Raw genomic sequence first — 18,519 nt, forward strand, 5'->3', positions numbered from 1 at the left:
TTTGTCTCACGTTGCTCACGTAATGAAGCCAAGATAATAAACGTGAGATGTAATACGAGAGAGAGAGAGAGGAGAGAGAGAGAGGGGGTGTCTCACGAGAGTGCAACATAAGCATTTATTAAGAAAGGACTCATGATCGCCTGCCCACACAAATTCTGCCCACGTCTGTTCAGAAAATATTATCCCTGTGAATTGGGAATATCACCCACTGCACAGTATTATATAGGAGGATGAAATATTCTTGATGTGTGGCTGGGATGTGTGAATAAACGTGGACAGAGTTTGTATGGGCAGAAAATCGGGACTTGAAGGAAAGCAAGGCGAGTTCTAGAGATTGGTAGATGCATGACACACACTTCACTTATTCCCGCGTCCACAGTTGCAAGTATATAAAATCATGAACTGACTGAATTGTGCCCACGATACGATTTTATAAGAATAAAGAAGAGCAAACATCCCAAAGGCAGAAGAGGAATAGCAGAGAATCCCATCACGCAAATATGTCCCATATAGCCGTGGAGAGGAACAGAAGAAAGCAAATGAACGAGCATCTCAAGGTTTTACGCTCCTTGACCCCATGTTTCTATGTCAAAAAGGTCTCTCTCTCTCTCTCTATATATATATATATAACTTTGATTTTCCTGTATCTCCCTTTCACTTTCTGAACTTTGATTTGTTTATGTCTATTAAGGGAGACCAAGCATCCATTATAGGTGGGGTTATAGAGTTCATCAAGGAGTTGCACCAAGTTCTACAGTCTTTGGAGTCTAAGAAGAAAAGAAAGAGCTTGAGCCCTAGCCCTAGCCCTAGCCCACGGCCACTGCAACTCACTCCTCCCCCACCTGACAGTCCGTTTGTATTCGAAAATGTTAAAGAACTTGGAGCATGCTGCAACTCTCCAGTTGCGGACGTTGAGGCAAAACTCTCCGGCTCAAACGTTATCCTGAGAACAATTTCCAGGCGAATTCCAGGCCAAATTGTCAAGATTATTACTATCCTGGAAAAACTTGCGTTTGAGATACTCCATCTCAACATCAGTAGCATGGAAGACACGGTTCTGTACTCTTTTGTTATTAAGGTTTGACGCGATCGATACTGATATAGAACTAATATATAGAGCTCTTAAGCGTACTAATTTCTTTATCTTAATTACTACATCCTAATCTATTAAGTAAATCAATTTGGAAAGAATCCATACCTTCAGGCTGGTTATAACTAGAATTCCATGTAAGAAAACTTACAACTATTTGCACTGGTAGTTGCACCTAGTCATGCAAAATTGCATGGCTAATGAAGCCCAAACAATCGAATGTTGCTACTCCTTGAACAATTGTTACGTTATCCAATCTATCTTAACGTTGTTTTCCCATCGGAAAAAAACGAAAAAGAAAGCAAATATCTCTTTTGACCTTATATCCCATATTATTCTCTATTAGATTTTCTACCAAAAAACATTAGATTATGATAGAATGTCACTTTGTTTTTTTTCATATATAATTGGGTAAATGCTTGATTTTATGATGAACACAATAGTTGATTATTGGGGTTTATTCGGTGAAATTTGACTATAAATATCATTTTATCTATATGGAATTTTGTTTTCCAGCCTACTCTTCTACAGATGTTTAAAGAAGAAATGAAGCACAGATAGGCAGATAGGTGAGTTTGGTGTGTGTGTTCTTTTTTGAAAATGGTTTAGGTCCAGTTCATCCCTCCCAAGACGTTAGATAGCTGTGACCAACATTGGGCTCGTAATGGCCCCTTGACCCCTTTTCAAACAAAAGTAGAAAATGGTGTCTAATTGCACCTTTATTAGAAGCGAGACTACTTCTCTTCCAACATGATTTTTCATTTGTTAGGAGAAATTTCCTTGTTTATTTTGACTTTAATGCTTTAGAATCATGATCACAGTACTGAAATGATTGATGTAAAAGAAAAAAAAATCTCTAGAAGCTAATATTTAATATATGCATATATTTAATTTTCTTTTTATAGATTTTCCTTCATATATATATATATATATATAAAATAAATAATAAAAATAATACAAATTGGAGGAGAATACAAGGTCGAGGTAAATAGAAGAGAGTATCTGTTAGTACATTGTCTGTATCTATATGCATTGTAGGAGGCTTGCCTTGTCATATGAACTACAGCCAGCTGATACGTTATAAATGCATATTAATTGAATATCAGTAGAACATATAATCATTTTAATTGCAGATAGAAATAATATTCATTTTACTACGCATGGATACATCAAATTCCCAAACCAATTATCGATATATGTACTGTATCATAAATTACTATAATTAAATTAAAATCCATACAACATGGTTTGGTTCTAAAAACCACTCAAACTATTTAATGAATTTCTACTTTTTTTTTATCTTTATGAACTTACAATTGTCCTGCACTGCATTAGTTCTTCATTTCTACTTTTGTTTCCATTGGTATTACCAGATGATGTTCCTAGCTAGCTAGCTAGCTAAATAAATTGGGTTTCTATATAAAGAATTCCCACCTTTATTATTCATTAGAACCTTGCTGAGGCATTTAGTGAAATCAGTAGTAATAATTTGGAGCCTTCCTCTTGTGAAACAGATTGGACTGGAATGCCAGCTCAGTGTGGAAGACCTAGCGAATGAGGTTCAGCAAAGCTTCTGCGAAGATCTTACTTCTGTGATGAATTGAGATGATAGATAGTTTTTACAGGTCAAGTGATAGTTAAATGGTTAGGTTTTAATTCGATACAAATGGGAGTCAAAAGAACCTGATGAGTCTGTTTCTCTATGAATATATGTTCTTTAGATGCTTTATCTACTTAACCATAACCAAGTATATATAAGACAACGTATGCAACCATATACCAACTTATGAGAAATGAAATCAAGTTCTTGCTTGTTATATATTTTGCACCATGAATAGATCGGAGCTGGATTGGACTGGCTTATATATCTTGAATCCCTTACAAGGGAGGAATATACCATGGAAATTAATTAAGCCCTTCAGTAACATCATACACGTCTGTGGAATTTGATTCAACCAGCAGCATTTGCGATTAGACCCCATTTTAGAAAAAGCAAGAGATCTTCCTTATTTTTTAATAATTCTAAAACCAGATTTGAAGAACACCAACAAAACAAGTTAGCCCAATTAAACAAAGGGCACACCATGCCACCCATCATATCATAGACGGAAAGAATATGAGAACTCAATTATCACGTGAGTCATACTTTGTCACTCTTTATCAATAGTTTTCCTACTAGTATTAAACAGTTGAGTATTGTTAGATACTAAAACCTATTCAATGAACTCACTTAACAGCTTAACCTTTTAAGTTGAATGGTTCTGCCATTTTGACCAATTGGTCTAGTGTTTGATTTTTGTCACCCCGATTATAATTAATTAAGTTTCAGCACAAGATATGGGTCGACTTATGCTGTCCATGCTTTAAATCTAATGGGCTTTAGTGTGAGGGGGCATGTTAGAGAATAAAACCTATTCAAGGACCTCACTTAACAGTTTAACCTTTTAGATTAAATGATTCTCTGAGAAGTATGAACTAACTTCAGAATTCTTCTCCAAAATAATTGTAACTGGAAAATTAAAGGTTAATAAATGGCTTTGACTATGTATTTAAAAAATCCTTTGAGATATGGAAATCTGCTAACCTATATTGCAAAGCCTGCTCCTAGAAAAATTAGTAGAGAGAGAGAGAGAGAGAGAGAGAGAGAGAGAGAGAGAGAGCAAAAGTTGGTTTAAGCATGCTTTTGATAACCTAATACCTCAAAGTGTGGACGTTTATATGAAGAAGTTATGAGAGTGATGAGAATAAAACAAGATATTCTGGCGGGATGGGAGTGATGAGAATAAAAGTTATCGTATTTTTATCCCCAAATATTCAGTCTTTTATACTGAATTAGTGCTTATTTGGACTCATATTTCTTGTATTTCGGTTCAGGATATGAAAGAAGGCATCAGGAGAAAAGCAAGGCAAATCGGATGATTTTTCACAGTTTCAGCATCATTTAGTAATTTGGGCCTAACTCTCGTATCCGAGATCCGATTAGGCTGATTTAAGACTCATTGGAAAGATAAGAGAGAAATCTACAACTTTCATGTTTTGGAATTTCGCAGGAAGGCCCAATTCGCAGCTGAAGCCCAACTTACAGAAAAGCCTTGTAGCAGCCCAATTCACAGAGGAAGCCTAATACGAATGCAAGAACAAGAAACTGAGAAGAGTCCTATCAAATTTAAATTTGTGATGTAATCCTAGAAAGATAAAGAGATTGAGATAACTAGATAAAGAGATGATACCAGTATTAGACTAGGACTTTCTATTTTTGAAAGATAAACTCCAAGAAGGAGTTGGAGACCACCCCCTCCCCTTTAAGCTATATAAAGGGATGAGGGGCGGACTAAAGAGGCATCAAGAAGGTAGAGGAGCAATCAATTAGCAAATCAAGAAAGCTTCAAGAAGGAGGTGGCGGCAAGGAGAAGAGGAGATCTCAGCACCATGGGCGAATTCATGAGTTCTTTCTTTCCTCTTGTTTGCTTTATTTCCTTTATCATGAACTGATTTGTTTTTAGCTAGGGCTGTGGAAAGTCTAACAATGATAATGGATATATTTTTATCAATATGATTTATCCAAGATCGTGATTTCCATATAGTCTATGAATTATTAGCTTAATGTGATTAGGATTGGCCATCTCTTAATTGATTAGGTTTTATGAATGAATCGGGAGAGGAATTCATATATTAGACCACATAATTCATGGTGTGAATTGAATGGTATATAGGGATATATACAAATGATTCATCTGAATACATAAGTTTTTCTTGCACTTAATGCATTTCTATCTTAAGAACTCTAGTCGAGGGATCGAGGGGTGACTTGATAGAAGTAGGTTTAATATATATTGGAAAAGAATATTAAATAAAATTGGAAAAACTTCAGCTTATGGGAATGACAAATTATCTTGGTTAATCTCATCCATTAATATTCGTTGGAATGGTTAGGCAGACTAATGGTCCTAGTGATTTCAATTAATCGTTGCATATTCAGTTATTGATTACCCTTGTTTTTATTTTCTTTTTTCTATTTTTTATTTTTAGTAGTTCTTGTTGTTGGATCTGAATTTCGATTGTCCAAATAATTAAGGAAGGCTGTAGTTCTAATACTTATTTTGTTAAATCCTCGTGGGAACGATATTTTTATACTACTTGATAACTAGTGCACTTGCTAGGGTTATAATCATAGCTATCAAGTTTTTGGCACCATTGCTGGGGATTTAATCCTAAAATAATATTAGAACTTGTTAACCTTGGTTAATTTGGATTTTTTTCTTTTTCTTTATTTAAAGAGATGCTTGGGAAGTATCCTCACCATGGAATACCAGTTTGGCATCAAATTCAAACTTTTTATAATGGTATTACTCCATCCTGTCGCTCCATTATTGATGCAGCTGCAGGTGGCACAATCATGAGAAAAACACAAGAGGAAGCTTATGATCTAGTGGAAGAGATGGTGTCGAACAGCTACGAGTGGAATAATGATCGAATCGATCGAAGGGGAGTACACCACATCGATTCCCTTGCAGTCGTATCTGCCCAACTTGCTAGTCTGAATAAAAAAAATTGATACTTTTAATATTGTAGCAATGAATACATCATCTAGCATCCCATGTGATTTCTGTGGTCAAATAGGACATACTAATTCTGACTGTTTATTAGGTAATCTTTTTGCTTCACATGAGCATGCTAATTTTATCCCCCATACTAGCATGCCGAATTTCAACCCCTACTCAAACACATACAACCTAGGGCGGAGAAATCATCCAAATTTTTCATGGAACAACAACCAGCAAAAAGCACCCATGGGATTCCAACAACAGCCGCCCCCACAAGAAAAGAAGAGTAATTTGGAAGAAATGATTTCTAAGTTCATCAATGCTATAGAAGTAAAACTCCAAGAACATGATAAAAAATTCTCAAATCAAGAGGCAACTATTAAGATGGAGCATAAAATGCACCTATTGACCAAGTAATCCTAAAAGTGAGATGGAGCATAAAATGCGCTCACTTCCTCCAAGGAGAGAAAAAAAAAAGAGAAGAGAGAGAGAGAGAGGAGATAAAAATGTTTTCCCTAATTTACTACTTGGTTTGTAGGAGCAAAAATTGGATTGACTGATGAATGAGTCATGTGTGACTTGGTTGTATTGATTCAACGGTTTGGAATAGTTGACCTAGAATATTTGTGGAGAAAGATGAAGGAGAGTTGAGTTTAAAATTCAGTAGGCTAGCTAGTTTGTTCTTGTTTTATATGAAGAAGCTAACTTACTGTGCATCTTCAGACCTTTTAAATCGTCCTATTTTTATTCAAAACAAGATATTCTGGTGGGATGGGAGCATGGTTTTTAAAAATGACTCGGAGGTCGAACCGATCAGGGTTCAATTACCAAGTCGAATGGTCGGCCCGTTCTGACAAAAAAAAATTAAAAAAATAATAAAAAATGGTTAAAACTGTTTGAATGGTTAACTGTCCGAATCAACTGTTTGCTGACCAAAATCAATGATTTTGGGAAAAACCGAAACTGATCACCTGACTAGTTCTCAGTTTTTCCGGTCTGACTGTCCGATCCGGTCTGATTTTGAAAACTATGGACGAGAAGCTCATAATCTGTAACAGTCTCGGTTCGATCGCGTCTCTAAACTGAATATCTATTGATTTTGTTTGGATTGTGGTTGAAATGGAGAGTAGTTGTTGTCTACTAGCTATGTTTTGCTTGTTAATCACCATTCTCTGTGCTGGGCGAATTAGTCTGCCCATGGTAAATTGTTCTGATAAGCCCAATGGGCTCCAACCTACTCTGGAAACTCATTTGTTAAGCAGAGAGTTAGGCCCAACGAGTCATGAACTCATGATATGCCAGACATTATTAATTGTAATGCCAACAGCCTTTCCATCCGTCTTGTTTTAATTTTATCATCTTAGGAATTTGAAAATTATAAATACCTACTTTTCGTATATCCAACTTGTGTATTAAACAAAGGGCAGAGCTGAAATGGTCCTCTCTCATGGGAGCGTTGGCCTAATTATGAGGCCCATTTATTAAATAGGCAACTGGTTTCATTTGATAATGAAACTACAGCTCACTATCGACATTAATTTCACAGTCTCCTATGTAACTGATGGTAGCAGATGCTACATACCGAATAAGCCAAGTCCACCGGTCCACCCAAACTCTCAAAGCCAACATAGAGGAACATGCATAGTTATAGGTTGGGCCCTCTTATTCTATCTAGTCTGATTGACCTCATATCATGATGTATCACTCCAAATCCCACTAATTCTAGTGTGGAAGTGGAACCCATTTGATTTGGATTCGGTGAAGCCTAACCCCTATAATCCCAACTCATCCCAACTAAAAGTTTTGGTCTATGATAGTAGGCGTAGGCTGTATATTGTGTTTGTGTATTGTGTCATTGAGAGAGAGAGAGAAGGCCATAAAGGGGAGAGAGTCAATAGTCAGAAATTGAACTTTTCCATGTCTCCCAATTTTCGCCGTTAAAAGGAGCTACCGTCATCGTTAAGTCTTCTTTATCCTTAAACTATTTTATTTTATTTTATTTTTATCTAGGTTTTCTACTTCTACGTGTTGCTATTTACTGACCTACCCTTTAATTCGGCTTCGCTTGGCTCGGCCTCGGCTTATCGGCTATGCCTATGCGACTAAACTCGTTCATCCCCATTTCTTCTATACGAGTACCGAGTACAGTGTAGAAAAGACAAAAGCTGGGCTGGGCTGGATGTTCCGTTCTCCCCATCTCACGCGTGACGCGTTCTGGTTTTCCCGGAATCCGGTATCTGAAATTCAGGACTTCTATACAAAATGACCAAATTACCTCTTGTTCCCAAGTACAGTACTTGGCACTGACTGACTTTGTAAAAACTTAAAAATTACTGGATGTAAAAGTACTACCCAACACAAATTATCTTTGATTCTTCCACATCATCAATCTTAAACGAATACCCATCATATGGTGTAGAGGCATTTTAAATCTTGATCAATGGGTTATGATTTTATTTTACCTACATACGCCACACTTCCAGTTACTAAACGGCGGAAGACTATGACTGACTATGAGGGTGCAGGTGCAACCACTGCTCCGCTACCGTGTTATCTGATCTTTGTTTATAATAAAGGAAACAAGCTCACCCTAAACCTATTGAGTTGAGGAATGATGACATGATTCGTTGTACTTGGTTTTTTGGGGTTACTAGCACCTATAGACTAGGTCATGTCAGTAACTCACTGAGGCCTTGAGGGGTACAACTTCGGCACTCTGGCACAAAATGTGAGGACATTTTGGTCATTACATGGGTTCGGTCAGGCAAACAGTTTTGGGCTTGTCTTTGTGTTGTGCGTGCCCATCGACCATCGTGTTCGGTGTTCCCCCATTTTGGCCATTCATTCCAATCCAATCCTGGTATCAATAATTTGTGTATTATCGTATGTGATAAGCCTCTTGCATCCTATGTCCAGTCCGTCTGAGAGATAAGCCTCCTGCATCCTATGTCTTGTCCGGACTATAGTGTGAATGCGTCACTGTAAAACTAGTTAAAAAAGAAAACGGCAAAATTCTTAAACTACCTTCCAATACCATTTAACTATTATTTTATTATATATTTGACAGGTAATACCAGCTGTTTTGAGCTCCCTTATCACTTCGGATGAATTATGTCATTGAACGCAAGGCACACTGAGATTCTGATGACGATCAAGGACGTGACTTACGTAAAGTGACCACCTCGCCTGAAGAGCAATCCCAATGAGAGGAACAAAAATTTATATTGTAGTTTTCATAAAGATCATGGTCATAGCACCGAACAATGTAATAATCTCCGCGACGAGATAGATTGACTCATCCGTCGCGGGTACTTAAGAATTTTGTACACTATGACAATAGTAATAAAGCAGGTCGATAAGGAGAATATGGGAAGGATGTCCCCGAGCCAAGCAACAGACCGACTGAAGTCTTGCAGCGACCTCCCCTAGAAGAAAGGCCAGTCCGGGGAACCATCCACATGATAGTGGGCGGTTTGGTGGTGGCAGGATGCACTTCGGCGGCAGCAAGGACGTCAGTTCGCGAAGCAGCCCGAGAGGAGCAGAACCCTCCCAAGAGGCCGAAGAAGGAAGAACCAATCTTTTTTACAGAAGACGATGCGCGAGGTGTTCACTACCCCCACGACGACACGCTCGTCATAAAGCTAAGGATCAGCAACTTCGAAGTCCGGCGCGTGTTGGTCGACTCAGGCAGTTCGGCGGACATACTATTCAAATCGGCATTCGACCAATTGCAGTTGCAGAAAAGCGATTTGAAACCCGCTCACACTCCTCTGGTAGGCTTCAGTGGAGAAGAAGTCAGGCCCTTGGAAAAAATAACAGTACTTGTGGAAATCGGCACATGGCCGTGCACGGTAAGACTCAACCACGATTTCCTGGTGGTCGCGACCCCCTCCCCATACAACGCCATAATAGGGCGACCAATTATGCATATTCTGCGTGCAGTGGTCTCCACCTATTATCTGGCAATAAAGTTCCCCACGGACTTCGGTGTGGGGGTAGCGTGGGGCAACCAACTCGAATCCCGCAAATGCTATGTTGCCACCCTAAAGGGAAAAAACAAGGCAGCCGACGACCTCGAACTAGAGCTACCTGCGGAGCAGGGCGAGGAACGAGCTTCGCCCACTAGGGAAACAGTCGCAGTCCCGACCTCGGCTATAGATTCAACGCGAACTCTACAGATCAGCGCCTCCGTCAAAGAGCCTTTGCGAACTGAACTGGTGAGTTTCTTACTCCAAAATTTAGATATTTTTGCATGGTCCACGACAGATATGCCCGGTATTGACCCTGGCCTCATAACTCACAAGCTTAACACTGACCCTGTAGTCAGACCCATTAGACAGAAGGAACGCAACTTAGCCCCGGAGCACTGGAGTGCGGTCGATGACGAAGTCGAAAAGCTCATCGCAGCGAACTTCATAAGGGAAGTTCATTACCCGAGCTGGGTAGCCAACCCAGTGCTGGTGAAAAAAGCCAACGGCAAGTGGTGCATGTGCGTCGACTACACCGATCTAAACCGAGCTTGCCCAAAAGACTGCTTCCCCCTACCCCGAATTGACCACCTCGTGGACGCGACCTCGGGACACGAGCTGCTAAGCTTCCAGGACGCCTACTCAGGCTACAACCAGATTAAGATGGACCAGTCCGACCAAGAAAAAACTAGCTTCATTACCGAGTTTGGCCTGTACTGTTACAAGGTCATGCCCTTCGGACCAAAGAATGTTGGTGCGACCTTTCAAAGACTTGTAAATAAACTTTTTTGGCCTTTAATTGGCACGGAAATCGAATGTTATGTAGACGACATGGTCGTCAAAACACAGTTTTCGCGAGAATTAATAAGAGACTTGGATTTTGTCTTCCAAATTCTGCGTCAGTATAACATGAGACTAAACCCAAACAATTGTGTATTCGGTGTTACCTCGGGTAAGTTCCTAGGGTATATTGTTAACCGGCACGGCATTGAGGCCAACCCGGACAAAATAAAGGCCATCCTTGATATGAGACCACCTCAGAAACTAAAAGAAGTTCAAAGGCTAAACGGCCGCATAGCCGATCTGAGCCGCTTCATGTTCATGTCCAAGTCAGAAAACCGCTGCCTGCCTTTCTTCAAGGCAATCAAAAGCAAAGGGTTCGAATGGACCTGAGATTGCCAGCTCGCGTTCGACGAGCTAAAGACTTACCTCGCCACCGTACCAACCTTAGCCAAACCCGAGGAGGGCGAAGTCCTAGAACTGTACCTCTTGGCGAGCGACGAAGTGATCAGTTCAGTATTAGTAAAGCAAGTAGATTGGGTCCAGTGGCCCGTCTATTATGTTAGTAAAATTCTGCAGGGAGTAGAAACAAGGTACCCGCAGATAGAAAAAATTGCCTACGCACTAGTGATGTCAGCTTGGAAACTTCGCACATACTTCCAAGCTCACATCGTCGTTGTCTTAATCGACAAACCCCTAAGACAAGTTTTGCTGAAGCCCGAGGTCTCCGGTAGGCTGACGAAATGGGCCGTCGAACTCAACGAGTACGATCTCCAGTACAAACCCCGGACCGCAATTAAGGCCCAAGCTCTGGCAGATTTTATCGCCGAGTGCACTTTCAGCAACGAAGCCCTACAGGTCTAGCCCGAGGTCCCCAGTTCGGGCGAACCCAGAGCTCCCGAGCCAATAGAGTCTGAACCCCGTGAAGTAGCAGCCAGTGTGGCATCTCTCCTGGTCAGGCGAAATGCGAACTGGGATGAGGAGCCCTGGATCCTTCACGTGGATGGTTCCTCGAACCAGCAAGGCAGTGGGGATGGAATAGTCTTATGCGGCCCGGGCGGCACAAAATTAGAATACGCACTATGCTTTGAGTTCGCGGCATCCAACAATGAGGCAGAGTACGAAGCACTGATTGCCAGGCTGAACTTAGCGCGAAAGGTAAAGGCAAAGCACTTGGTCATCTACAGCGATTCCCAGCTCGTAATCAACCAAGTTATGGGCGAGTGTGAAGCACGCGAGCTCTCCATGATCGCATATTTGGCGAAAGTAAAAGAGGCCCTGCTCGACTTCCAGTCACACTTCATCAGGCAAATTCCGAGGTTAGAGAACACTGAGGCCGATGCTCTGTCCCGGTTAGCCAGCACAAGTCACAACAACGTGAGAACCGTGTACATAGAGGATTTACCTCGGCCTAGTATTCTCGGGGCGGCAGAGGAGGTCACTCCTGTCATCGAAGCAGAGCCGAGCTGGATCGACCCACTCACGAGCTTCCTGATAGACGGAACCCTCCCTGTAGAACGCAATGCGACCAAGAAGGTGCAGCGCCAGGCAGCCAAATACGTCATAATAGACGAACGGTTATACCGACGGTCCTACACGCTCCTCTACTTCAGTTGCCTACGACCTGCCGAAGCCGAGTTCGTACTCCGCGACACTCACGAAGGCCTGTGCGGCGGACACTTGGGGGGCAGAGCACTCGCCCAAAAAGCACTTCGACAATGATACTATTGGCCAACGATGAAGGCAGAAGTCGTCGAGCTCGTCAGAAAATGCGACAAGTATCAGAAACACGCCAATATCCACCATTAGCCTGCTTCCGACCTAAAATACCTCGCCAGCCCGTGGCCCTTTGCACAATGGGGCATTGACCTCCTGGGACCATTCCCGCCAGCAACAAGTGGAAGAAAATTCCTAGTTGTTGCACTAGATTACTTCACGAAGTGGATAGAAGCCGAACCTCTAGCAACTGTTACGACCCGGAACATACAGAACTTCTTTTGGAAGAACATAGTATGTCGTTTTGGGTTACCTCGGATACTAATTTCCGACAACGGAAAACAGTTCGAGGATATCAAGTTCCAAGAGTGGTGCCAGAACATGTGGATTCGACAAAACTTCACATCAATCACGCACCCACAGGCAAATGGTCAGACGGAAGTAATGAACAGAGCCATCCTGCGCGGACTGAAAGCACGTCTGGATCGAGCTAAGGGACTGTGGGCCAAAGAGCTACCAAGTGTCTTGTGGGCTCACCGAACTACAGAAAAAACCACCATGGGAGAAACCCCCTTCAAACCTCACCTACGACACTGAAGCAGTGATCCCGGCGGAAATCGAAGTACCAACATTGCAACTAGAAACGTACGACGATCGGACAAATGAAGATGAGTTACGTACCAACCTTGACCTACTGGACGAGGTAAGGGACCTCGTGCATATCCGGACAGCGGCCTACCAGCAGCAGGTAGCTCGCTACTACAATGCCAGAGTAAAGCAACAAAGCTTCCGAGTCGGCGACCTGGTCCTTCGTAAGATTATGGTGCCCGAACCTGGCGTGGGCAAACTTGGACCAAACTGGGAAGGGCCCTATAAAGTAAAGAGAGCGCTCAGGGGTGCATACGAGCTCGAAACCTTGGAAGGCAAACAAGTACCTCGAGCATGGAATATCGTAAACTTAAGGCGATACTACCTATAAACCGCCAAACGAAGTGGACGAAATCAGGTCCTATGGGCCACGATGCAGAGCCAAGAGGAACATTGGTGTAAACATGCAAAGAAAAGGGCATACTATCAGCTCGACAAAAAATCAGTTCGCTGCGAAAGACTCGCGGCAAAACAGGTCACGAAAGTATAATAACCCGGACAAGTGGCATATTATCAGCTCGACAAAGAAACAGTTCGGGAAAAAGGAACATGTGGGCAAAAAGATTATCTATTCCATTGCAAGAAACAGTACATTGGCCATCAGAAGGCACTTACAAAAAAAAATTTGTTACATGCCCGGATCTACTTCTTCGCAATCAGAAGGCACTTCAACAACACCCGAAGGCCCTGCCTCTCCTTCAGAGTTCGGCTCGCCATCGGCAGCATTGGCCATCTCCTGAGTTATATGCGAAGTGGATATGGCACTAACGTCAAGGTTGGGGTACGTGTTCTGGATCATCCATCGGCTCAGTTTGAACCCCCTCCTGTAAGAATCCACCATCAGATCGTCAAAACGCGGAGAGGCAATGTAGTCTTCAACGACCTTCTTCTTGGCATCTTCAATGCCTTGGGAAAAAATCTGCGTTTTCTCCCTGATGTCCTCCTGAAGATATTCGACTTGATGCTGCAAATCCAACTTCAAGTCTGCCATGTGCTTGACAACGACCCCCATGGCCTCGGCATCACACAGAGACCTCGCCTGCCTGGCCATTACGACCCCCATAAGCGGCCACCTCAGCAGCTCGGGTATTCGTCTCTGCAGTACGGAAAGCCTCTTTAGCAGCATGAGCGGCAGCCTCAGCAGCTCGCGCCTGTTGCGAGCTCCTCTCCACTTGGGCTGCTAAGGCATGAATTGAAGAATTCACCTACCAAAAGAAACAAGTGAGCAATGACAGCAAAAGCGACAGAAAATGAAAAAGGCAGACGAAATCTGACTTACCACCATAGCATGAGTTACGGCGCGGCAGGCGACCTGGTTCAAAGGAAGATCGGTCCACGTCGCGATCTCCTCAGGGAAAGTAGCCTCCCTACTCTTCTGAAGAGCGTAGTTCGGCGTCAACATGCTCCTGAACTCCCCTTGAGCTCCCGAACCCGAGGGCCCAGCCCGCGTATGAGCAGACCCAGAGTGAGCAGGAGCACTTGAGTATGCAGGAGCGCCCGTATAAGTGGTCTCAGCGTAAGGCGCCCCGACAGCTTCATGCATCGGTGGAGTCACCTCGGGCTCCCTAGGCAGATCCTCCAGCGTGTTGTCTGGAACTTGAGGCTCCTCTTCCGGGGCAGCTCGGTACGAGTTCGCTTGGTGACCCGCTTCCTCCTCTTCATACCTTGGAACAGACGCCCCCACGAGTTCTCTCCATGTCCATCACACCTGCAAAAACGAGTTCAACATCAGAAAAAATAAAGGAACAAAGCAACAAGAAATCGCAGAACTAGAAATCTACCCGAACTCAGGCCGACCGCAATAAGCTTGGCCTCCGTTAAGTAGTAATGGCACTTCAAACCTAGTTGTGCCCATTTCCAGAGGCCCTTCACCGTCTCTTTGTCGAGAGTACCACCTGAATCAGGAGCAGCCTCACCCCACCCGGTCTGAAAGGGCCATCCTTGTGCACTTCGCACACCGAAGTAGTCCCGCTTCCACGTCAGGACTTTATTAGGAAGATCATGTAGAAGCTTAAAGCCCGGGTGAGGAGAAAGGTAATACGCCCGTCTTCCCCCAGGAAGAGAACCCGCCTGTCTCTTGAGCATCAAGATGGAGGAGAATATCTCTAAGTCTAAAGGGAAATTCTGCTCGCAAAAAAGGGAGACTATCCCCACCAGGTTCCGAATAGAGTTCGGATGAAGTTGGCCAATGGTGACACCGAAGTGGTTTATGACTTCGACGAGAAGGGGGTGGAAAGGAAGTCGCAACCCCGCAGCGAGCTGCTCTCGAAAAAATCATGATCTCATCAGGACCGTGTTCCTAAGGAAAGCTACCTGAAGGAATAAAATATGAATACCCCCTAGGCCTCATGATCGAGGGACCAAACCGGTCTAGCATCCGACCTCGGCGAGAGGTAGACGCCAAACTGCCTGAAGCGGCTCGGCCTACTGGTTCATAGTCCTCGGATTCCACCTCAGGATCACTGAGGCAGTCAGGGGATACGACTCAGTTTGTAGAACCTACGTCAGTCCTACTTGAAGAGTCATCTGAGCTATCAAATCTAGACATTGAGGAAAGGAGGTGGATTTAGGAAAGTACTCACCGGAAGAGAGTTTTGAAGGCTCCGGAGATGGGAACAAGCCAAAAAACCTTGGAGGCTATGTAACCAGCCTAGACGCGAGCTGAAGAAACTTGAACGCGGGTTGAAAAGTTGGACGCGAGCTCAATAGGCAAATCGCAGAAGTGACAAATCGATTGGGGTCCCCCACTATTTATAGCTACAGTAACCAAGAACCGACCGTGCAGATCAAAGGTGATCCGACGGCCCACATTTGCGCTGACCGCACATCCCCTGAGGTCGAGATGTGATTGGCGCACATCTTTCCGAAAAAAGTGAAACATCAGCGCACGTCTTTTTGAAACCGACGTCGCGCTGACACACGTCTTTCTAAAACTGACTATGCCGCACGTCTCCCTAACAAATGCCAGCGCACGTCCAGCAGTGGAACGCGTTTTTTTGACCCGCTGTCACGTCCCAGCGACGTGAATTTTTGAAATTCAAAACGCGCCGTCAGTTTCCCGCCTTCTCGGAAACCGAAGAACCCTCGCAAAAGCAACTTGCGCAGTCAAGATTCAAAGGATGGGACAAATCCACCTACCACCTCGCAAAACTCCCCGCACCAGGGCAAGACCCTTGGCACGAGGAGTGGGGGGCAATTGATGAAGGAAGATTTGGCCCAACCTCACAGTTATGCGACACGTGGAAAAGACAACAATTCGACACAAAAGCAAGCCTAAAGAGCGAACACCAAGGGGACACCAGTGGACCGAACTCCCTACTAGGGGCCCGAACTCACCCTTGGCCCCAAACCAGAAAGTAATCCGAGCTGGCCTACCTTGTAACAGTTCGGGATACACCTCGCCGAACTGGCCGATCTTGTAACAGTTCGGACACCTCGCCGAACTAGCCAACCTTGTAAAAGTTCGGGATACAACTCGCCGAACTGGCCAACCTTGTAAACAGTTTGGGGTACACGCCGAACTGGCCTACCTTATCAGTTCGGGATATACCTCGCCGAACTGGCCAACCTTGTAGCAGTTCGGGATACACCTCGCCGAACTGGCCCGCCCTATACATACCTCCGAACTCAAGACTTCGCCTCGTTCACCAATCCGCATCACCTTCTGGGCACCAAAACCAAACAAGTCGTATCATGCCTGACACTGAGGAAGTCCGTACCCGAGGGCGCCGCACCCGACTAACTTGGGATCTGACGCTTGACGGCCGCACTCTAAAACGGCCACCTGCCACTGCCACTTGACACCGCCATCTCCAGTTAGAGAGGCGGTTAGGCAATGGCAGTTCTGTCCCAGCAGAAAGGACGACGACCGAATTGACGGACGCAAGAGTAATCATACCCGACCTGACAAGGGCCTCGGAGCGAGTGCGCGAAGTGATTATAAGAACCCCCTGCCCCCAACAAACAAGGTATGTGAACTTTGCGCTATCTGGTCTACACTCTGCCTTTGAGAGATTACTGACTTGAGCTTCAGAGTTATCAGACTGGGTTCCCCTCGGAGCTCTCTTCTTTCCCGTTTCAGGCTCCTCGACGCTCCAGCTCAGAGGCGAGTTCGTTGACAGCTAAGACCGGCCGGATTGCGCTCCATCAGTAACAATGCTTCATATCTGTTTTTAGTATTGGTATTCATTATAGGAAGTCCATGTCACTGCAACATTATGTTTTCATTGGTAGTAACGAGCTCCAAATTGAGAAAGTGGCAAATTTGGCATTCCTTAGACTACGCCTTCTCAATTTCTAAGGTGTAGTTTGGAGCACCATTTTTTTTATAGAAAACGGTTCCAAACATGTTACCGTTTTCTGGAGCACCGATTTTTCTAATATGGCACTGATGTGTCACTGTTTTCTGGAGCAACGACATCGATGCCAAACACCACCTTAGAGTATTCCTAAGTTTTCTTAGAATTGACTAACTCTACCCCTACGGTTAACATCCGTCAATGTTTTGTCAAAATCCATACACATGATACCACACGTGATATATAATTTTTTTAAAAAATCCAATACACAAAACGAATCCCCACCAGTTCCGGCATCCGTTGAGAGAGAGAGAGAGAGCTAGGATACCTTGCCGCCTCTAGATTCCATCACCATTAAAACCGATCATCTCCAACGTCCGTTGAGAGAGAGAGAGCACTAGGATTCAACCTCGTCACAAGTTAATTCAAATGAAAAAAGTGTCGGAGTAGAGGAGCACCATTACCATTGCTTGCAATGGTTGCCCCTGCAACTTCTGACCTACCGTACTTATGCAGAGGCCGGCTTCAGTGCTACCATGAAATCTGGTGGATTTGTGTTGTTCGGTGTTCGTGTAACCGAGGGTTCGATCCGTAACAACATGAACAATATGTCACAGTGCAAGCAACCTCAAGAGCCCAACACCGTCGTTAATGGCAGATACACCTCCAACGATGTTTGCCACGCTTCCGCTTGAAACCGCAAGCACAAAAGAGGTGTTGCTGTTGAATGCTTTATCCAAGTTGCAACAGGACTTGATTGTTGGATTTTAATCTCATTATAGATTAAATCCAATGGCATTTGATTGATCAATTACATGAAAAACACACCTGCATACATGTCTTGGAAAATAATTTTTTCTCTTACTAAAACCCGTTTTCAACTTGTCCCACATTGGAAAATTACAAAACTTGTTTTGAGTTTTATAAATAGAAGCTTATTTACACTCCTTAGAAATAAAAATGAGAGTATAGAGGCTTGCTACTATGCAACATGCGTGCACACGTGTGCAACGCAATGAGGCGTTTTAGAGGCGCAATTTGCTCGTATGTGTATGCACATGTGTGCAGTGCAATGAGGTGCTCTAGAGGCACACTTTGCTCGCACTTTGAGCGTACCCGTGTGGTTTGCGAATGGTAGCTTTGACTTTTGGTGCGAGGCTGACTGTTGATGTTTCAACGATCACGATTCAATCAGGTGTGACCAAGAAGCATTATTCAAAGTTAACAGTCATTAACTGTTAACTGCCTTTTTAACAATCATAATGTTTGAAATTGTGATTGCTCATGGAACCTTTTCTAAATCAACACCTTCCTCTGCTCCATGACTTCAGAAATTATTTAAGGAGTGTGGATCAAGCAAATGCACACACAAGCTTTTTAAAAATCACTCTTGTCTCTCTCTATTCGATATGTTATTGTCTCACAAAAGGTTTCTTCGAAGAATCTTCAACTTTGCTAGTTACAGACTCTTGCCC

At 43.5% G+C, this 18,519-nt stretch overlaps 1 protein-coding gene across 1 annotated transcript; it reads left to right on the forward strand.

The window, feature by feature from the left end:
• The first annotated feature begins 250 nt into the window (after window positions 1-250).
• Window positions 251-2,909, forward strand: MUTE (basic helix-loop-helix (bHLH) DNA-binding superfamily protein). The gene is made up of 3 exons (XM_088966178.1): window positions 251-596; window positions 692-1,078; window positions 2,605-2,909. The coding sequence occupies exons 1-3, from the start codon at window positions 501-503 to the stop codon at window positions 2,692-2,694; spliced, it is 573 nt and encodes a 190-aa protein (XP_088822304.1). The 5' UTR covers window positions 251-500; the 3' UTR covers window positions 2,695-2,909.
• The last annotated feature ends 15,610 nt before the right edge of the window (window positions 2,910-18,519 follow it).

Source organism: Nelumbo lutea, chromosome 1 (genome assembly GCF_056320005.1).
Source record: "Nelumbo lutea isolate HS-2025 chromosome 1, American lotus-T2T, whole genome shotgun sequence".
NCBI classification, from domain to species: domain Eukaryota; kingdom Viridiplantae; phylum Streptophyta; class Magnoliopsida; order Proteales; family Nelumbonaceae; genus Nelumbo; species Nelumbo lutea.